The 22,456-nt window shown below is 49.4% G+C and overlaps 1 protein-coding gene across 1 annotated transcript in view; it reads right to left on the bottom strand.

Annotated features, from left to right (window-relative positions):
- Positions 1–7,922: 7,922 nt before the first annotated feature.
- Positions 7,923–22,456, bottom strand: part of LOC138491177 (prohibitin-2-like) — a 424,112-nt gene continuing 409,578 nt past the window's right edge. Inside the window, exon 10 of the mRNA XM_069617553.1 lies at positions 7,923–9,233. Coding sequence (XP_069473654.1) covers positions 9,197–9,233 — 37 coding nt within the window. The 3' untranslated portion in view covers positions 7,923–9,196. The remainder of the gene's footprint in view (positions 9,234–22,456) is intronic.

The raw sequence follows: 22,456 nt of genomic DNA, 5'->3' as shown, positions 1-22,456 counted from the left end.
TCTGTTGGGCCCCCGTCGCCGGGGCACCCTCACAGGACTTAGAAGCCCGCTCAGACTTCTTCTACGCCTGTGCCCTTCTCCAGCCAGGCAGCGAGGCTGGAACGACGATCTTGTTTGGTCCGTTCCGAAAGGTTCTTGCAGAACGCACAGTCTTTCTCCACATAAGTCTTGTCCTCATGGAGGCAGTAGAGACATCGCGAATGCTCGTCTTCCTTGAAAACGTTCTGTAATCCGCATCCAGGGCAGCACCTGAACAGCTTGGATCCGGGCGTCGAGCTTCCCTTGTCCCGGGCCATGTCCGTTGAGGTAGGCCGCAGATCTTCCGGAATTCTCCAAGAAGTATAAACTCGACGAAAACTTCACCCTTGAGGGGCGTAGAAGAATTCCGAAACGGGTCCCCGTTATCGGAAGTAGAAACGGTGGAGCTTGAGGCTCGATTAAACCGAAAAAATGAGAAAATCTCCTGAAAAAATGTGAAAACGCAGTAAAAAACTCGAGAGCTAAACACAAGGACTCCCAACACTTGAGCGTGCAGTAAAAAACTGAGGATGGCTGCCAGAGGCAGGGCTTAGGGAGAGGGCAGTCATTGGCTGGGGGCAGTATGACCCAGAGATCAGTGATTGGTTACTACTAAGAAAGACAGATCAGAAATGAAACTGATACTGATTTTTTCTTTACCAAGGATTCCCAGCCTGACGACGGGGAATATTCATGAGCATGTGAATCCATGCCAGACCCCATGCTGGAGAAAAGATGTTTGTTGAAAATCCTGTTGCACTTTCGGATGGGAGCCAGCCAGTTATTCAGTTGCAAGAAAAAAATAGGCTTCCCAAGATAAGGCACCACCACTGCATTGCCTTTATAGAAACCTTGTGTAGCTTGTTCCATCGAAAGAGAAGGCTTTTAATTGGTAATGTTGGTGGTTTAGTGTTCAGGCAGAAGAACAAGTTACTTTCTTACCTGGTAACGTTCTTTCGATGGGATGGTCCGACGACGCATTCCATATCTATGACAGGTAATGTCCACAGCTGTGCTGCTTCGGAAAAACTTCGGCGTCTGCGTCCTACGGCGAGGACGTCGGTGCGCCATCCCCGAGGACGACCTCCGACGGCCGACCTCACCCGATGTGATAAGTAGGACGCACGACGCCCGTAGCCTCAGTTGTAGTTTTTTCCCCCAGAACGTGAGACACCAGTTTTCTGCCAGTCAGACACACAAGGCCTTGCGGAACGCAAGCTGCAATCGCAAAAGAAATTCTGCAGTTGGGAAGGTAGGGAGGGAGCGATATGGAATACATCGTCGGACAATCCCATCGAAAGTACGTTACCAGGTAAGAATAACTTGTTCTTCGAGGGGATTGGGTCCTCCGACGTATTCCATATCTATGACATACTCCCAAAGCAGTACCAAGCAAGGAGGAGGGAAAAGAATTTAGAACACAAATTTAGCATGCCCAATCAAATTGCGGAATAAAGGACTGCCTTGCCAAAGGCCAGATCCTGCCCTCGGATGGAATCGAGGGAGTAGTGACGTACAAAAGTATGTACTGAAGCCCAGGTGGCTGCATCACAGATGTAACGAATAGGAACACCCCTGTGCAGGGCAGTTTGACGCAGCCACTCCCCTGGTAGAATGGGCCCGCAAGCCAGCCGGAGGGTCCTTACCCGCCAAGCGGTAACACTCGGAGATAGCTAAAATAATCCAACGAGACAAAGTCTGTTTCGTCACAGCTTGTCCCAAACGCTTTCCAGCGTAACCAATGAAAAGTTGATCGTCCACTCTGACCCGGGACATGCGCGAAATATAAAAACTCAACGCTCTCCTAGGATCAAGCCTATGGAGCCTCTCCTCTTCCTTACCAGGATGTGGAGGAGGATAGAAGGCCGGAAGAACAACCTTCTGGCTCAAATTAAATAGCGAAAACACCTTAGGAAGAAAAGAAGGACGAACTCTAAGGACAACCCTGTCCTTGTGAAATGCAGTGAAGGGTGGCTTAACTGAAAGTGCCTGTAACTCACTCACTCTGCGAGCGGAAGTAACCGCAACTAAAAACACAGTTTTCAGAGTTAACAGCCTCAAAGGGCAAGAATGTAAAGGCTCAAACGGAGCACCCATAAGAAACTTAAGAACAAGGTTTAAATCCCAACCGGGCACCAGGAAAGGTGACGGAGGGAACACATTAGTGAGCCCTTTCAGAAACTGTGAAATTAAAGGGATTTTAAAGTAAGAACACTCTTCAGACGAGCGCTTAAAGATGGACAGCGCCGCCAGGTAACCTTTAATGGTAGCCACTTGCAAGCCCCTGTGGGCCAAAGAAAGTAACAAGGACAGAACCATGGGGATGTCACATGCAAAAGGATCCACATTCTGAACTCGGCACCAGTCGCAGAACTTACGCCAACGGTACAGAGACTTTGTTGCTGGCCTTCGGGCCGAAAGCAACACCTCCATCACGTCTTCAGGGAGGTCCCAATCCATATACCTCAACCTTTCAGAAGCCAAGCGTGAAGGTTGAGGGATCTGACCTCTGGATGGAGAACCTGACCCCCCTCCCGTGAGAGCAGATCGTCTCGGTAGGGAAGACGACGCGGAGGGCAGATGGACAAGTCGAGAAGGTCCGGGTACCACGTCCTCCGAGCCCACGCCGGAGCAATGAGGATCATCCGGGAACCGAACTTCCGTAACCTCTGCAGCACTTGCGGGATGACAGGGACTGGAGGAAACGCGTACAGCAGCGGGAACGACCACTCCACCACGAACGCGTCTCCCAAGGCTCCTTTTGGAGGAAATTCCCGCGAGCAAAACCTTCCGCACTTCCGGTTGACACTGGAGGCGAAGAGATCCACTTGAGGGGTCCCCCAAAGGGCGAAGATCTCCAGGAGAATCTCCTGAGCCAACTCCCACTCGTGAGAGATCGTGCTCTGCCTGCTCAGAGCGTCCGCCGTCACGTTTTCGTCTCCGGCCAGATGAACTGCCGAGATCGAAACTTCCTGCTGGATGGCCCAGAACTCGAGCTGCATCGCCTCCCTGCACAGAGGAAGTGACCCTGCCCCCCCCCCTTTTTGTTGAGGTAGTGCATGGCCACTGTGTTGTCCGTCAGGATCAGGACACTCTTTCCTCGCACAGTCGGCAGAAAAGCCTTCAGGGCTCGCCTGACGGCCCTCAGCTCCAACAGATTGATATGGAGTCTGGACTCCGACGGAGACCAACGACCGCTGACTGTCAGCCCGTTGGCATGAGCTCCCCAACCAGTGAGGGATGCATCCGTCACGATCGTCACCTCCGGCCAGGGAAGCCAAAAAGGAGCCCCCTTCATCAAGTTGCCTTCGACGGCCCACCACAGAAGGTCCCGGGCGACCGAGGGCGGCACCTGAACCGGGTCCGACATCCTGCCGGAGGACTGCGACCATTGCGTCTTGAGCGCCCACTGCAAAGATCTCATCCGCAGGCGAGCCTCTGGCACCAGAAGAATGCAGGATGCCATGAGGCCGAGCAGCCTCAAGAACTGGAACGCTGGGAGCGTCTGGGCATGCTGAAACTTGTGCACCATCTGCTGAATGTGAAGAGCCCTCACCTGGGGAGGAAAACACTGCCCCAGGGAAGTGTCGAGCACTGCTCCGATGTACTGGAGCCGCTGTGTTGGCGTCAAATGGGACTTCTTTAAATTGAGGGAGAAGCCCAGCCTGTGAAGGGAGTGGCAGGTGACGGACAGATGATCCAGGACTTGCTCGGGAGAGCTCCCCCTGATCAACCAGTCGTCCAGGTAGGGGTAGACGTGAATCCCCCCCTTGCCTGAGATGCGCTGCCACCACCACCATGAGCTTGGTGAAAACCCTCGGGCGGAGGTCAATCCGAACGGCAGGACCCGAAACTGAAAGTGCGAGTCGCCAACCGCGAACCTCAGGTACTTCTTGTGCCTGGGATGGATCGGCACATGGAAGTAAGCATCCTTGAGGTCGAGTGACACCAACCAGTCCTGAAGCTGAAGGGCCTGGAGGACTTGAGAGTAACCATCTTGAACTTGTCCTTCCTGAGGAGTTTGTTCAAACCGCGCAAGTCCATGATGGGTCTCAATCCCCCGTCTTTCTTCGAAATCAAAAAATAAGGGGAATACCATCCCATGTTCCTCTCCGCTACAGGCACCAGTTCTATGGCGCCTTTCTCCAGCAGGGCTTGAATTTCCTGCGCAAGGAGCGGATCCGGACTCTGCAAAGAGAGGTTCCCCGGTGGAATTTCGCGAGGCCTGTGCCGAAAGGGAAGACAGTAGCCGTGGGTTATGATCTCCAGAACCCACACATCTGAAGTAATGGCTTGCCACTCTACAAGATGCTGCGCCAGCCTTCCCCCAACCGGCGAATCATGGGACATGGCCTCATGACTGAGTGGGAGCGGCTGCGGCGTTACCTGAGGGCAAAGAGGCAACTGCCCGAGCGGCCTTGGCACCAGGGGTACCCTGTCGTCCACCTCTGGTACCCCTGCGGTGGCCTCTGACTGCCAGCTCCTCTCGCTTTACTGAAGGACGAGTAATAGCGAAAGGAACCACCCCTCCACTGCTGTCCCCTAGGACGAAAAGGCGGAGGTTGGCGAACTGCAGCGCCCAACGACTTCGCTGCAGCTTTCGAGGTCTGCAACCTCTCAAGGCTCTCGTCAGCCTTGCTGCCAAAAAGGTGTTCACCGTCAAAGGGCATGTTGAGGAGCCGAGACTGCACATCAGGAGCAAACCCCGACTTCCGCAACCACGCAAACCTGCGTATCACGGTGCTCGCCGCCATGGACCTACTGACGCATTCAGCTAAGTTCAAACCTGACTGAACGGACTCACACATGGCATCCTTACCATCCTGGACCATAGCAAGGAAACCATCCCGTTCGTCCCCTTCGGGAATATGTTCAGCCGCTAACGCAACACAGTTCCACAGAGTGTGTGAGAAACGAGACAAGGCACAAATGGAGTTGGCCGCCTGAAGCGCCATACCACCAGAAGAAAACACTTTCTTCGCCCAGCCATCAAAACGTTTGTCGTCCCTATCAGGAGGGATGGTAGGGTACGACGCCTGCTTTGCCGGGGCCGCCTGCACCACCAAACTCTCCCGAGTAGGGTGCCTGGTCAAGTAGCAGGGGTCGCTACTGGCTGGACGGTATTTTTCGCGACAAGGATCTGCCCACTGCCGGGAGACTCTCCGGAGCAGTCCAAGCCGCCGCCACCCTTCTCTGTAAAGCCATATGGAACGGCAGTACCGGATCAGTTGGGGGACCAACATCAAGGATGTCCGTCAGATCATCCTGCACAAACTCCCCTGGGGGAGCAGACCATCCCAAGTACTCAGAAACCCTAGCCATAAGGCGCCGGTACGAGGAATCGGCATGAGAGCCAGGCTCAGGCCTACAAAACTCCACCTCCGGAGAGGTGTCCAGTCCACTGGCATCATGCAGTGACTGTCTCAAATCGTCAAACTGACTATGGCCCGAGACAATTTCATCTGGAACCTGACTAGGAACCAGGCCATCAGAATCCTCATCCGCCTCTGAAATATAGTCCAGGTGGCGAAAAGAAGGCACCCGAGAGTGCTTGCTCTTAACCAGAACCTTCCTAGGGGGTTCTCCCGTGCCACGGGGTACCTCCGACACGAAAGGCGTCGATGGGGTCGAGCGAATCGACGCGACCGGCATCGGTGCCGAGAGGATCGGCGTCGAGGAAATCGACGTCAGATGCAGCGCCTCCAGCAACGGCGGCGTCGACACAGCCCTCGAAGCCGGAGCCCCGAGTGTGTCCCTCGACGACCTGAGCGTCGACGGCTTTGACGACTTCCTCGGAGCCGGAGCCTCGAGAAAGCCTGTCGACGCCCTAGACGCCTCAGACGTCGATGTCTTCCTCGAAGACCTCACAGGTGCACGCTGTCTCGAACGCGTCGAGGACCGGGACCTGGAACAGGTATGTCGAGAACGAGTCTCCTTGTCCGAACGGGACCTCTCCCGTGACTCGTGCCGACCACTCTTGCGAGCGGTGTCTCTTGACCTCTCATGACCGACCCAACTCGGGGGCGCGGACGGCATAGTACCCTGCAACTCAAGAATCGCCAGCATTTTCTTCCCGGAGGAAGCCCATTCCTCCGGCGTCGCGCGGCTGGTGGGGTAAGCGACGTGCCGGGCAGAGTCCTCCGAAGAGGACCTGGAAGACGACCGGTGTCGGCGCTTCCGAGAATGCCTCGAAGAGGCTGAGGAGTGGCGAGACCGACTCCTAGACGGAGACCCACGAGACTTCCGACGATGACGCGGAGAGTCACCCCTCGAATCATCCGTCGAAAGCCCCGCAGACTTCGACTTCCTGGGCTTGGACACCCGACCTACCGACAACAACTTCTTACGTTCGCGTAAGGCTTTGGACGTGAGCGACTGGCAGTCGATACAGTCATCCGTGTCGTGGGCCTCCCCGAGGCACCAGAGGCAGGCGTCGTGCGAGTCCGTCACCGACATCTTGGCCCACACTCCCCGCACTTCTTGAAACCCGGACGTGGGGTCGAAGACAAAGTAGAAGACATCTTCACACGAAGGATTTTCACAAAACGAACAGGTTCGAAGAACCGAGAAGAACAGAACTCTAAAGAGTCGAGGCGTGAACCGAGAATCACGAAGCAACACGTTCGCGGAAAAAACGGAACTGAGGCTACGGGCGTCGTGCGTCCTACTTATCACATCGGATGACGTCGGACGAGGTCCTCGACGACGGCGCATCGACGCAGACGCCGAAGCAGCACAGCTGTGGTGATTACATGTCATAGATATGGAATACGTCGGAGGACCCAATCCCCTCGAAGATCAATTTCCAAAAAGCAAAGCTTTCTTACGTTGTCCACTGTATTTTGGCAACAAAGCACATTTTTAAAAACCAATGTGTACCTTTTAAAAACCATTCTGTCTATATGTTTTACTCTGCCCAATAATAAAACAATCCCTAATAGGACACTGTCACACAGCCAAAGGAAACTGCTGCTGAGAGTGCTGGAGAACACTACCCCATCTTTGTTTTCCTCGTAATTCTTTTAAAATGTCCCTGGTTATTGTATTGAACTATATTATTTTGTTGTTCTGGAGGGGCAGAAGACTGTGCGTGGATTACCCAATGCAGTCATGTGGCGGTACGTTGCCACGAATATTCAGCAACAGCCTTGCATAATTACAACGACCTGGCAGGTGAGCACTTGCTTTGATTGTTTTTTTTAGTTTCTTGAATGTGAAGAACTGAGACGTTCGAGCCCTGCTCCCATCACCTCTGTAACAGAGCCCTTATCTTATACCATCTGCCAATCTGTCTGAAAACCGTGCAAATTTCAATTAAAGAATGTGTTTTAATTGTAGGTCACAATAAGTCCACTGCTGTTTAAATTAAAACAAATAAAATACCAAGTTCTCAAAGTCGCTGTCAGATCCTCTACTAATGGTCTGTTTCTGAAGCGAATAAAAGGTTATATAAGCTTAAAATCGCCCTTTATGTTACTTTGTAGCGTGCAACATACAGAGACGGCATAGCATTCAGTGCCTAAACTGCAAGACAGAGGATAGTGTGACACTTTCCATGAGTACTGCAGTTTGAGTCTAGCAGTACACCGTTGAGGGAGTAGAGGCTCCGTTTGTTCTAGCACAGTATGTTGTGGCAATCTTTGTACATTACATGTCAGGATTACACATGTGGATGCCACGGATTGCATTACTTCTTGCTGAGAGCTGGAGAGTAATCGTAAAAATGACATTCTCGTTTTTATTCTCAATTGTAGTAGGCACATTATTTTTAACCTGTATTTATCAAGGACGTCAAAGTACGCAAACAAAAATGAAAAACGACCACAAGACAGTGTTTAAATCCACAACTACCTGGGAAGATGACAAAGCACATTGGTTTTGAAAAAACAGATCAAAAGACAACATTTTGGGAAAATTGCATAAACAGATAGTTTTTAATAGCCAAGATTTCAAATTGATGCACACTCCTCTGGAATGGCTGGTTATCAGGTGCATCAGTGTACAGCCCAAGAAATATGACAAACAAATTGAAAACCAAACATACATAACAGAACGTGCCCACTGACTTGCAAAACAATTCACTTAACCCAGACTAATCAAACACTGATTGTCCTTGTACCTCAACCAAAAGTTAGAATTTGTCTTCACATCTTGAAAAAAACCAAGATTAGATTCTAAAAGTTAAAGGTAATTTCGAATAATATTTCAAATTCATGAAAATAGTTCTGGCTTCTTAATTACCTATTGAAGTTCCAAAACTAGGTTGAAACCATTTTCCCGTGTGGTAACATACTTCTGGCACTAGGGATAACACTATCATAGTCAAGTGCACCATACGATAGTTCGGAGAAAATGAATGAAAATAATCAGATACTCATTCTGTAATAATGGGCACTTCATAAGAGGCAAATGACTGAATGGATGAGGTTATTCCTTCAGTTGCCATGTTGGTCTAACAATTTCTTGTTAAAAGTGACTGATGACTGTGCCTCAATTCTCACAAAACAAGCTCTGGTTGGTGTATTATAAATCAAATAATTTCTGCTAGAAAATGAATGCTACTTCAGTTATAAAGAGGTCCATCTGCAATTCGCTTAGCATAATATGAAACCTTGAGCGGTTGACTCTTTCATGCACGTCATGAAGGTGCGTTTTTCCAGACACTTGCAAAGGCCGACCTATGGTAAACCTGTGAGGAAACCACAGATGCAAGCTCAGGGAACAGTACGGATATGATGGTCTTGGAAATAAAAGGGTGGGAAAATGTTGGCGCACAGAAGAAAGCTGCAGTAGAATCATGGTATAGTAAATCCCCTAAGGTGCTTCTACAGAATTATGGTGGACAAGCATTTAATCGGATCAATGTTCTCAGCACGTATGCTGCTAGAAGCCCTTTGTTTCATGTCCAAAAGGTGTCAGATTGCTTTAGCCTCTTTCCAGATCTTAGTTAACCACTCTTCTATCCACCTCCTTGAGAGCAAGAGCCCTTCAGAGACCAACTTCAGAAAGCCTCCTCCACGCAAACCAGAAGAGACGAGTTTCCTGCTATTCACAACAGAGGCGTTTGTGGTGCTTCCAACTCCTTTTAGGTCGTAAGAGATGAAGTGGGGCTGGTGGCAGCAGGAAGAGGCAACCTTTCAAGTCCCTGAAGGAAACTCCCAGCCCACGTCGCCTTACTTCACTTCTGATGCGTGAGAGAAACGTAATTCATGTCCCTGAAAATAAAACAAGGACATAAAAACTGATCAATGCTAAATGGCTACTGCAAAATCCAAACCAGCACAGATGCTTATTTTCAGGAAGTTAATCAGTAAACAAAGCAGCTAAATGTTGACCACAAGTAGGCCCTCAAAGACAGGAAAAAATAGAACTTGGCAATATTAAAGAATGGAGGGGGTATGGATCAATCAGAAAGGTTAATAGTCAAAACAGTGTGAGGAACCCCATGTATTGACCCCAGAGCAAGCAGCATAAAGGGGATAATAAGGACAAGTCAGTAAAGTATTAAATAGAGCTGGGTGAGTTTTGTTGCCGTGTCAAACAATGCTTAGGCATTTAATTGCCCTTTAAGTACAGATCTCACAATAGAAAGCAGTCTCTTGGTACTGTACTGCCTTCCCATAGCAGGACCCTCAACCCTTTGTAAACAGTAACAAAACTGCACTACATCCAATTTTCATGTTTCAAGACTAGAACAAATGCCAGAAATGAGTGAATCAGGCGTTTGTTTCTTCTAGCTTTGAGAGCTTTACAAAATGTTGCCCTTGGCACGATCTGCTCAGATTTCAGTGGTTACTGCCATGATTAGTACTTTCCACTGTTGCAAATCATCAGTGTTTCTGCTGTCCTCTTCACCTGAAGGCTTCAAATTCAGAATGGACTGCAATGGTCAACTTGATTAGCCAGGCTTGGTGTAGGGATCATGTTATTCATGCTCTACGGCTTTCATTGGCACCATATTGCCAAAATTCTGCTTTTAGATTCCATGTATGACCCCCACAGGACCCAGAGCTCAGAGACACCCTTTCATGCTAATAAACCAGTGGCCTGACTTTTTTGGACTTGCTCTAGGTCGCTCACTTTGCTACATCCGGAGTAGGTAAACTTGCTTCCTCCCGATCCCTAGCCTCAAATTCCTTTCCAAAGAGTCTTCTTACCATTGGAAATCCTAAGAAAACGAAGACATGGTTCTAGTTCTTTACCCATCCCTACTTACTTCATCCTCTACTTAGCATTGCCTCTAGTACCAAGGGAACACTCGTGTTAGTTCTTCTCTCTATACATTTGAGACGATATCACATCTGCCGACGGAAGTAACATTTACATCTTTTTTCTTGGAAATACATTTGGCAAAGTTCTATTAACATGTACTGCCCTTTTAAGTGCATCACTTAAAAAGGTGCATGGATGGAAGAATGTTTAACAATTTCTTTTAAGTATGCCAACCATATTTACCTAGGCCCCTTTGCCTACGACACTGATGTAACATTGTAATGCACCGTTTCATGTTATCTTACATTATCCAGTCCATCTGTCAGGAGGCCCACAACGCATGTGCAAAACACAGAACTCCAGATACACTGATAAACGGCTTTAAACAGAAATTTAAGAAAAGGAGTCAAATCGGAACAATAATGAAAACCAAATCTAAGCCGCCCCACTGAATGGTATACCAACCCACTGCCCAGTGGCATTGTGTTTCTCCCAGGGATTCCAAAACCCAGTTGTCAGTCCTGGTTCTGCCAAGAACCTCTGGTGAATCTATTTGTCTCATTGACCAGCAACAGGTGCAACTTCTCAGTCACAGTGAAATGAAGCCAAGAAATGACCCGTTTCCTATTCCCTCACTTACTACAGGTGCTACTTTCACATCTTCCTCAAAACATGCGGTCTCCCACCATCAGTTGCCCTGAATTATTCTTCTGTCCTTCTTGCCGCGCTGTTCCTTCTCACACCCTCTGTCCATGTCTGGGGCCAATCTTGATACCTTGCTGGTCTGACTAACGGATCACTCTCCGACATCTCAATCCTCCTCCCACCACCGGTTAGCCCTTTCCCCTCCACTGTAGCACGTTTGCCTCAATATTGCCACCTCTTCCACCTCCACACCCTCCTACTCCTCTGCACCACCTGCCCCTATTCATGGCACACTCTGTATCTACCTACTGATGTTACTACCTCCTTCTGTCCCTTTAACCACTCCTGCATCCAAAACCTACTCAATGCCCCTCTTATCACTCTCCAACACTCAATTACCTGCCACAACTGATAGGGGAGTTTTCCTAAAGTCCAACTGGCAGTAAGACTTTAGTAAACTATCCCAGTGGTTTTAGATACCCTAACTCTTAGCATCGGTCTGCACTAGCTCAGGACCTTAGTAGAGTGGCAGAGCAGTCAAGCTTCTCTTAAGAGGAAGATGTGAGCTGTAGGTAAGTACACTGCATCTTAGCTATACAGGCACAACAAAGAATCACTTACACTTATAATTGTATAAAAAGTATATATTTATTATAATTACACCAGAATCACTTTAAATACTTCAGACGCTTATGTTGGAACACTTAGGAATACTTGAAAATACACTTCAAAGGGCACTCTCACTTTTATGTTTGTTAGCAGTTACATGCGCAGACGGCTAAAAAACGGTGGTGTGGAAGGTTGCCCAGAGCAATTGCCAGTGGTTTAGATTAATTTGAAACCTTCCACCCATCACTTTTGTGGTCAGTTTGTTTCTCCTTGTGAGAGAGGGTATGCCCAGACGTGGGTCCCTTGCTCGCTGCGCCACAGGGAACCAGGCTGCACCTCACTGAGGAGGTCCAACAAGGCCGAAACATGTCTGGGGTTGCTTGGTTTTCTGTGCAGAGGGGACCTGGCCTAGCAGTTCGGGCTGGGCTGCTACCTTTGGTGGTGGCAGCTGCTGACTGATTTGCACATGACTGGTCCCCTTTTGCAATGGCACAGACGGGCTAAAAAACGGTGGTGTGGAAGGTTGCCCAGAGCAATTGCCAGTGGTTTAGATTCATTCGAAACCTTCCACCCATCACTTTTGTGGTCAGCAGTTACATTCGTAGCAACGGTAAAAGGGGAAAAGACAATGTTATCGTATTATTATCGGTTATTGCGCACTCAAGCGGTTTTCAGCGGTTTATACGGTAATACATTTACTCTGCAAACATTTTTTAAAGTCATGGTTACTGTAACATGAGCTTAGTTGAAGGTTCTAGAGACGTTTCTTTGCCTAATAAGTCTTAAGCCCAAAAACGCAACCCTAGCTAAAGGCAGTTCGGCGAGCGCTTGAAGTCTTGACAATCCGCAAATTACGAAGAGTTCCAAGGAGACCTTAAATCAGACTCGAGAATGTGACAAAAGCAGCAGCTTGGGTCAGAGGTAAGAGCGGTTTGCCCTGGACACCTCTACATGCACTCAAAGGCTCTGGAGCGACTTCTTGCAATCAGGTAAGCAATACCTTCCCACCCACCCCCACAGTACCTTAGGGTTAGAAGAAAATGTTCGTGCTGAATGCTCTGCCATGTTGCAGCTCTGGACCCGACCTCTGGATTTCTTGGTCTGGTGACTGAACGCAAGACAATGGACGGGATCTCTCAGCAGCAGTCTCGAGGGAGAACCTGTGGTACAACTTTCAGCAACTTCTTGGTTCATTCTGCGGTTTAGGCGCCTTTTCTGCAGCACCAACAAAGGACATGGACCACCCGGTGAATCTTCTTCGCTTCCTGCAGTCCCCCACTTTGGGTGAGGGGGCCTGGACAAGTTGGATCTGATCTCTGGAGTGTCCTTATAGGTTCAGAAATGATTGACTGATTCAGCCTTTTCACGATGTTGCACTCGAAATGGGCAGCAGGTCTCCCGGTACTGGGGTTCTGCAGCTCTGGAAACGCCTGGGACCTCAGGAAATGGCCCGTTTCAAAGTTCATCTTGGGAATGGTTGTTCCCACCAGCCAACAGGAAGGAGTCGTCCTCTTCGGAGCCCTCTGTCGCACAGAAAACTGGGTCAGGACTGCAGTGGTTGCTTTACAGTGTTGCAAAGAGTCTGCAGCCGTCTCAGTTCGTCTTCTTTGGTTACTTCAGCATCCAGTGGCCAACTTGCTTTTCACTCCAGAAGCCTCAATTTGTATACAGTTCCAGCACAAACGCCTCTGCAATCCCTCAGCATTTTACAAAAAGGGGCATGTGGCTGTCCAATCAGGACAGCCAAGCCCCCTGTGGGAGCGGGATCTATTCAGGCACTCTGGCAGACAAAGGACGGGTGGTGGTGTAGGGGGGCAGGTGGCAGACTCCTCCCCCACTTCTAGCCTGCCCAGACACACTGGAGACTAGGTGGGGATACCTATGGGTTCCTGTCAAAGGCAAAACACACACGCACCTCCCCCTCCCACAATGGTAGAAGGGACGCCACCAAAGTACCACCATGCTAGTAATGGTGAAAAAAGAAGGGGGGCCCCAAGTTGGTACTTGAGTGCCTTTATTGTGTACTACCAATGCTATGGACCTAGCCTATTCCTTTAGGCACTTCACTGAATGTGATGTGTGGCAATCTCTCAGACTATAGAGTTGTGGGAGGGATACCAAGGAAAAACTGTAGTTAACTTAAGGATATAGGAAAAAGAATCTTAAGACGACCGTAATGGTCTCCAGCAAGACTGCCCATAAGGAGCTGTGTGCTGCAGTAGTAAAAACACAGTTGCCTTTAAGAGCTATGGAGCAGACCGACTCCATAGTACAGGCATAATACAAAGAATAGAGTTCCAAAAGACAGAGCCCCACAAGAAAGAAAAGGCTCCACCCATTTAGGACTGAAAGAAAAAGGCCCAGAAGTCCAGCAAAAAGTGCTGGGGGTACTCACTAGGAGAGGGGATGAAGCATAAAAATGATCAATCTCCCTAACAACCACCAACTCATTCACTGGGGCTCCCGGTATACAATGTTACCCTTCCTCCTCCTGGGTTGGGCTTCTGGTGAGTCGCTGCACCTGCGTCTTGTAACTGAGCCGCTTGTTGCTTCCGATTGTACTGTGGCTCACTTTGGGCTTAGGGGACGCAACCAAATCTTAATTCGGTATGTCTGCCTCCCTTCCTGCCACTCTGGTGTTGGCTGTGTAGGGCCCAGGTCTTCAGTTTCCTCAGCATGTGAATGGTAGGCTGGTAACTGACTGTGTAGAAAATGCTGGTTTTAATTGAATTTACCGCCTTCCATCCATGGTGAGGGTTCACCCCACCAGGAGACAAGACATTAACACTAGCAAACAGCAAGTCTGTGCTCTCAGGGTAGGTTCCACAGCATAGGTTTCTGCGACGTTCCATCCCAAGCCATGGAGACCAGGGGGAACATCCTCATGCCTCCCACAGGTCCATCGACTACTGGCTCAGGGTGGCCCAGAGAGACCCCATTGGTGGTCCCTACAGACAGGCAGAGAGAGAATACGTTGGAGGAACATCCAATCGAAAGAACGTTACCAGTTGGTAAGTAACTTGTTCTTCGAATGGATTGTGTCCTTCAACGTATTCCACATCTTTGATAGACTCCCAAAGCAGTACCAGACAATGGAGGGAGAAGAATTTAGAATACCCAATCAGAAGGAAAGAATAAAGGACCACTTTACCAAAGGCCATATCTTGACCATGGAGCATATCCAGGGAGCAATGTTCGACAAAGGTGTGGATAGAAGCCCATGTAGCTGCGTCGCAAATATTCCTAATAGGAACTCCCCGCTGCAGGGCAGTGGAAGTAGCCACTCCCCTAGTGGAGTGAGCCTGCAAACACTCAGGAGGGTCCTTGGCCGCCAATCTGTAACATTCAGTAAAGGTGAGGATAATCCACGTGGACAAGGTCGGTTTGGTAACAGCCTGGCCCAATCAGTGTCCAGCATACCCCACAGAGAGTTGGTTGTCCACTCTGACCCAGGACATCCTTGAAATTTAAAAGCTCAGAGCTCTCCTAGGATCCAACCTATGGAGTCGCTCCTCTTCCTTACCAGGAGGAGAATGAGGATAGAAAGCAGGAAGTACCACTTTCTGGCTTAAATGAAATTCAGACACTACCTTAGGTAGAAAGGATGGATGTTAGTGAGAATTCTCTCTTTAGGCTGAATTTCCTAACCTAGTGAGTCCCCCAGCAGCTTTGCTGGATTTCTGGAGTTTGTTTTTTTCTCCTGCCAAGAGTGGGAGAAAAAGTCTCACTCTTGGCAGGAGAAAAAAACAAACTCCAGAAATCCAGCAAAGCTGCTGGGGGACTCACTAGGTTAGGAAATTCAGCCTAAAGAGAGTGGGAGACTCTTTCTCCCACTCTTGGACATGATTTATGGTGTTCCTTTGACTGTTAATGTGTTTTATGGGCTATGGGGTCCTTTACTCCATAGGGTCTCATGTGTTTTTACTATGTGTGTTACACAGCACCCTCCATGCAGTGACACAGGGGTGTCATAGTGACAACCCACCATAGACTCCATACCTGGGTCTGACTACTGTCTCCCAGGGCATGTAAAGTCACCATTGGCTTTACTAGTCCCAAATTATTAACAGGAACCGGTACAAACCTACATATTGTGGACGTACTGGTTGGGGCAATTCGATTGCCCCGGGTCTGTTAGTTGAGGGGGCACGTCTCCGTCCCCCCTGATCGAGTTTTGTCTGGTGGCAGTGGATACTACTTTTTATATTCGACCGCGAATATATCCCTATGGGATTTTCCCATTGTTCGAGGCTACCAACTTAATTATTTAATTCTCATAGCCTCGAACATACCGCCGGTTTATTTATTTAATATTAATTCACTGGTTGGTATTTTCTGCCAGGACTCGATTCTAAAATGGTGTTTGTATTCTCTTCTGTGACTCCAACCCAAGTCGAGCCCTTTGTTCCACTTTTTGGCGGGCTTCTCCACAGAAGCCTCCAAAAGTGGTGCCACTCTGTCTGGGTACCACAGGGGGTGTGGGAGGGGGTTTAGGCACCCTGGACTGAGTTACCTTGGTAACTCAAGTCGCACTCTTGTGTGATTGGCCCAAGTGGTGAGCCGGCCGGCTCACCACTTAGCATGTTTGATTGACAGCTAGGCTGAGTGAATGGGGGTGTGCTGCATAAAAGCAGGGCTTTGGGGACTGGAACTTCAGAAGTCGCCACAGGACCGGAGAATCCAACGAGGGAGAAGCTGAGCCGACCTACCACGACGACGACACCACCGGTGGAGCCCTGCGGAACCGACTCACCACTTCCCGACGACAGAGAAGATCTCCCGGCTGGAGAGGCTTCTTCCCCCGACTGGTGGGCACAACCAGTTTACCTTCTTTTCCTCGCATCCCAGGACGTCTTGTGGTCGAATTGCCCGTGCCAAGCACCCCGGCAACGGGATAGCCACTTACCACTGGACCGTGAATAAAAGGAAAGCTCCTTTTACCTGAGAACTCCGCGGCTGGTTTCTTCCCCGGCAGTGCAATGGACTCCCGTCTTCCTCCCCGACGTGATCCTCTCTTCCCCCGGACGAAGCACCGACTTGCATCCGCTGCCAGGAACAACTACCCCCGCTGGAGTATTCTCACCACTTTAAGGTACCGTGTCCGCCAGGCCTCCCTTTCTAAAGATTGCTACAAGGTAATAATAATCCCTTAACCTTCTGGACTGGGCAGGCCGCCTTGAACATCTAACTGGTCCCTTTTCTTTGGTCCAACTCTTTCTGAACCTTTTTCAAGACGTTTGTGCACTTCAACCGTGTGACCTTGGACACATTTCGTTCTGATCCTCTTAAAGTGGATCCGGCCTTCTGAACTCTAACTTCATGGTTTTACTTTGCCTTCCCCTCTTGTTGTGTTCTTGTGAAAGTGTTGGGAACTGTTTCAATTTATACTCTGCTTTTCTCTCCCTTTTTAAAACGGATTATTAGAGTGCCATCTGCGTTAAGCGCTCACCGCCGTCTGAAAATAAGTGGGGCTTTACTTAAGAATTGTCTAAATATTCTTTTAAGGGAGTGTTTATCTTTTAGTGACCGTGTTTTTGAACTGCTTAATATTAGTGCCTGTGTGTTTTACTAGATGTGGTTTTAAATAAATAATTATATCTCTTTTACACTAAGCTCTGGTCAGCGTTTACTTGTTCTACTGTGTTCTTTTGACCTATTGTGAATACTCTGTATACTGCCTAACTCTTCTTGAGGGAAGTCTGAGTGCTCAGCCACAGCTACCAAGTGAATCTGTGTGGTACAGACTGCTACCAAGTGGGTTTACTGCAAACACCTGTAGTCTTAAATCTTTTGCAGTGGTCCCAGAGGGAACTGCACAGGTTTCTGCCTAACAATGGACGTACCCTCAGTACAACCCTATCCTTGTGTAACACAGTAAAGGGTGGCTTAGATGAAAGTGTCTGCAATTCACTCACTCTGCAAGCGGATGTAACCGCAACCAAGAAAACAGTTTTGAAAGACAAAAGTCTCAAAGGACAAGAGTGCAAGGGTTCAAACGTAGCACCCATCAGGAATTTCAAGACCAAATTTAAATCCCAAACCGGCATCTGAAACAGGGACGGTCGGAACACATTAGTGAGCCCTTTAAGAACGGTCGGAACACATTAGTGAGCCCTTTAAGAAATTGGGAAATCAAAGGAAACTTAAATTAAGAACATTCTTCAGACGAGTGCTTGAAGATGGACAGTGCGGCCAGGTAACCTTTAATGGTACCTACTTGAAGAACCCTGTGGGCCAAAGAAAGCAAGAAAGACAGAACCATGGGAATGGAACTATGAAAAGGGTCGACATTGTGTCCTCTGCACCAGTCGCAAAACTTAACGGCAATGGTACAGGGATTTGGTTGCCGGCCGCCTGGCCGAAAGAAACACCTCCATCAGGTTATCTGGGAGGTCCCAATCCTTATAACTCAACCTTTCAGAAACTAAGCCAGAAAAATGCAGTATGCCATGAGGCCGAGCAACCTTAAAAATACAAAAGCCGGAAGACTCTGGGCATGTTGAAATGTGTTCACCATCTGTACAATGTGATGAGCCCTCAACTTGGGAGGCGAACACTTCCAAGGACGTGTCCAACACAGCCCCAATGTACTGAAGCTGTTAAGGTGTCAGATGCGACTTCTTGAAATTCAGGGAGAAGCCCAGCTTGTGGAGGGAGCGGCAGGTGAGAGATGATCCAGGGCTTGCTCGGGAGAACGTGCTTTGATCAGCCAGTCCAAGTAGGGGTAGATGTGATTTCCCCCCCCCCCCACCTGAGGTACGTTGCCCCAACCACCACCATTAGCTTGGTGAAGATCCTCCCTCGGGCGGAGGTCAATCCGAGTGGCAGGACCCGAAACTGAAAGCACGAGCTGCCAGCCGCAAACCTCAGGTACTTTGTGCTTTGGATGAATCGGCACATGAAAGTAAGCATCCTGTAGGTCCAGAGACACCAACCAATCTTGAGGTCGAAGGACCTGAGAAAGAGTAACCATCTTGAACTTGTCCTTCCGGAGGAACTTGTTCAACCAATGCAAGTCCAAGATGGGTCTTAGTCCCCAGTCTTTCTTTGGAATAAAAAATGTGGGGAATACCATCCCTTGTTCCTCTCCGCTACAGGTACTAGTTCTATAGTGCCTTTCTACTGCAGGGTTAAGATTTCCTGCACAAGGAGCGGATCCGGCAGCTTCCAAGAGAGACTCCCCGGTGGATTGTCGTTAGGCCGCTTTAGGAAGGGGAAGGCAGTAGCCATGGGCTATTGTCTCCAGAACCCATGCATCCGAAGTAATAGCACGCATTCGAGATGCTGAGACAGTCTGCCCCCAACCGGCGAACAATGGAACATGGCCTCATAGTTTTGGAGCAGCCGTGGCAACGCCTGAAGGCAAAGAGGCTGCTGCTTGAGCAGCTTTGGCACCTCTATTTCCCTGACCACCACGGGTACTTCTCAGTTGATCCCTTTGATTGCGGCTCCTCTCGTCCTACCAAAAGAGGAGTAGTAACAAACGGAACCTCCCCTCCACTGTTGTCCCCTACGATGAAAAGGCGGAGGTTGACGCACTGCTGCACTCAAAGATTTAGCAGCAGCTTTGGAGGTCTGCAACCTCTCAAGGCTCTCGTCAGCCTTGCTGCCAAACAAATGAGAGCCATCAAAGGGCATGTTCAGAAGGGTTTATAGTGAAAAAACCGAATTACAAAATATCGAAAACAAAAATCTCGAATCCAAAATATCGAAAACAAAAATCTCGAATTTTTTTTTAATACTTTTTTATTTCGAAATGGGGGGGTTCCCCCCCAACCCCCCTTTTTTCTTTTTTTTTATTTTACCCTTTTTTTATACTTACCTGAACCCACAAATACATATAAATAAATAAATAATTCGAGACTTTTTTTTTTTTCGAGATTTTGGATTCGATATTTTTGTGATTCGATATTTTGTTTTCGGTTTTTTGACCGACCACCGTCCAGAAGAGGGGCCTGTACATCCGATGCAAAACCTGACTTCCGCAATCAAGCAAACCTGCGTATAACGGTGCTTGCAGCCATGGACTGGTTAACACTGTTGGCCGTGTCCAACCCAGACTGAAGGGATTCACACATCGCAGCCTTGCCATCCTGCACGAGAGCAAGGAACCCATCCCTTTCTTCCTCCTCAGGAATAGGCTCAGCTGCTAGAGACGCAATTACACAGAGTGTGTGAAAATCTTGCCAGGGACCAAGTGGAGTTGGCGGACTTCAGCGCCATACTCCCCGCAGAAAACACCTTGCGTGCCCAACCATCGAAGCGCTTGTCATCCCTATCAGGAGGGATGGTAGGGTACGCCGCCTGCCTCGAGGTGGCTGTAGCCGCCTGAACCACCAAACTTTCGGGAGTAGGGTGAGTGGATAGGTAGCTCGGGTCGCTACTGGAGGGGCAATATTTTTTAGTTAATGACTTGTTAACTGCCTGAAGAGACTCCGGGGTCTGCCAAGCAGCCGCCACCCTTTTTTGCAAAGTCAAATGAAAAGGCAACACTCGGTCAGTGGACGGACCTTGATCCAAAACATCAGTCAAGCCATCCAGAACAAATGCATCCGGAGGACTAGACCAACCAAGATACTCAGTAACCCTAGCCATCAGTCCCCGATAAGGACTCAGCATGAGCCCCAGGCTCAGGCCTGCCAAACTCCACCTCAGGAGATGTATCCAAGCCACTGGCATCATTGAGTGATTGGCACAACTCTTCCAACTAACTGTCCCCAGAAAAGACAGGAGCCACATCAGGCTCAAATTCCAAAGCACACCTCTCCTCATCCTCAAAGATATCATCCAGAGGAAGTAAGAACTGTAAGAACTCCTGCCGCGGGACAGAAGTGGGCCCGGATTCCTTAACAGGCTTCACAGACTTGGATTTAGACTTCCTTGGAGGATCCACAGTCCTAGGGACCTCCATCTGCAAATTTCGGCCAAAAGGCCCCGAAGGTGTCAATGGCTTCGGCGTCAACAACGGCGCCGATGACAGCTGGTGTGAAGGCAAAGCTTAAACGTCTGTATTCGACGGACACGGCACCAACGGAGTTGACACCGACCACGTGCCCTTACCAGATTTCTGCGATTTCGCCGGGACGACGACCGAGACCTGGACCTAGCGCGTTTCTGGAGATCAACCTGAACCTTGTCCGAACAGGACCACGGCGGTTCCAGATGAGTATCACGGCGAGAAGCCGGGCTCGAAGGCGCGCGAGCATCGGACCGAGACCGTTCCCTGCCGGCTTCTTCCGAAGGCGCGGATAGAAGTGTGAACTGGGATTGAAAAATCGCCAGCATCTGCTCCCTGAGGGCCTCCCATCCCTCTGGAGTCGAGGACTTAGTGGGACAAGCCACTTTCCCACCGGCGCCATCATCCAACGGGGAAGGCGACCGGTGATGCCGCTTCCGGGAGTGCCGAGTTAAGGACGAGTGGCAGGACCCATTCCGGGATCGAGATCCCCGGGTCTCCTTCCGACAAGGAGAGTCACCCCTTTCGAATCGTCAGTGGACATCACTTTCGCAGATTTTCAGGACTTGCTGGGTTTAGTGCCCCGACCTACCTATAATTTCCCCTTATGCTCCCGCAAGGCCTTAGCAGTCAGAGACTGGCATTTCGGACAGTTGGTGTCATGACTCTCGCCCAGACACCACAAACAAATGCGGTGCAGGTCCGTAATCTACATCTTAGACACAGTCCTGGCAAGTCTTAAAGCCAGACAGCAGAGTCGGAGAGCCTAGATGAAGATATTCACAAAGAATACACGAGGCTCACCGAGTTCTCGAAGCAAACACGTTTGCGGAAAAAACAGAACTGAGGCTACGGGCACTGTGCGACCTATTTATAGCATCCGGTTACGTCGCCCTCGACTGAGGCCTTCGAGGGACATCGACCCGACGCAGGACGCACTCGGCAGAAAAATTTCCGAAGTAGCACAGCTGTGGACATTACATGTCAAAGATGTGGAATACGTTGGAGGACACAATCCATTCGAAATGCAGTGACGAGGACTGTTAGGGAGAATTCTCAGAAATGTGCTGATTCCCTTACACCTTAGAAACCCCCAGTTCTTTTGCTGGACTTTCGGGCTTTTCATTTTTAACCTGAGCGAGCAAGACCTTTTTCCCACTCTCGGATGTATTTTTCTTTGATTTGAACACTTTCTTTTGATTTTGGAGTCTGACAAACTCCAAAAGGCATCACCATTTCACATTGTGACAGCACCTTCAGTGCAGTGGCACAGTGAAGTCTTTCAGATTTCCCAAAGGTTTAAATACCTTCTCTTGGATAAACTATTGTTTCCAAGAGCAGTGAAGTGAAACTGACTTTACTTACATTTGTAACTTTCTAGACCCAGCACACACTATCTGACAATAGGGTGTTGAAGGTGTTACTTAGTATCCCCTTTGTCTAGTTTCTCATGTAACATTTACCCTTTCTGCAATTAATGGCTGGTGCCAGTGGTTTACTTTTTACTACCATTGAGTTTCTACCGCGGGCTGCAATTGCAGCTGCAGTAAAGCACCCCTGGGTGCCAATTTTGTCTAAAAGCCCCAGTCTTCTTTTTTGCCATTTCTTGTTTGAAAGGTCCTTCTTGAGATTTACTCTACGTGCCAAACCAGGTTTGGTCCCTTTGTTAGTTTTGTCTTTGGCGGGATACACTGGTGAAGCCCACCTCTGGCTCCAGCATGTCTGGCAGGGCAGGAAGCGAGGGAGGTTCCCGAAACTCCCTGTGCTTAGTCTCCTTGGTTTCAGGAATGCACGCAAAGGCGATTGGCTGGCAGGCTGTCCTTGCAGGACAGCCACCCTGGTGTGAGAGTGTGCGTGGGTGAGAGTGCGTGGGTGAGAGTGTGTGTGGGCGTGAGAGTGTGTGTGGGCGTGAGAGTGTGTGTGGGCGTGAGAGTGTGTGTGGGCGTGAGAGTGTGTGTGGGCGTGAGAGTGTGTGTGGGCGTGAGAGGGCGCGTGGGCGTGAGAGGGCGCGTGGGC

The sequence above is a fragment of the Ambystoma mexicanum genome, chromosome 10 (assembly GCF_040938575.1).
Source record: "Ambystoma mexicanum isolate Mex_15411 chromosome 10, UKY_AmexF1_1, whole genome shotgun sequence".
NCBI classification, from domain to species: Eukaryota; Metazoa; Chordata; class Amphibia; order Caudata; family Ambystomatidae; genus Ambystoma; species Ambystoma mexicanum.
Note: the sequence above shows the minus strand (reverse complement) of the source record. Positions and strands in the feature narration are given on the sequence as shown.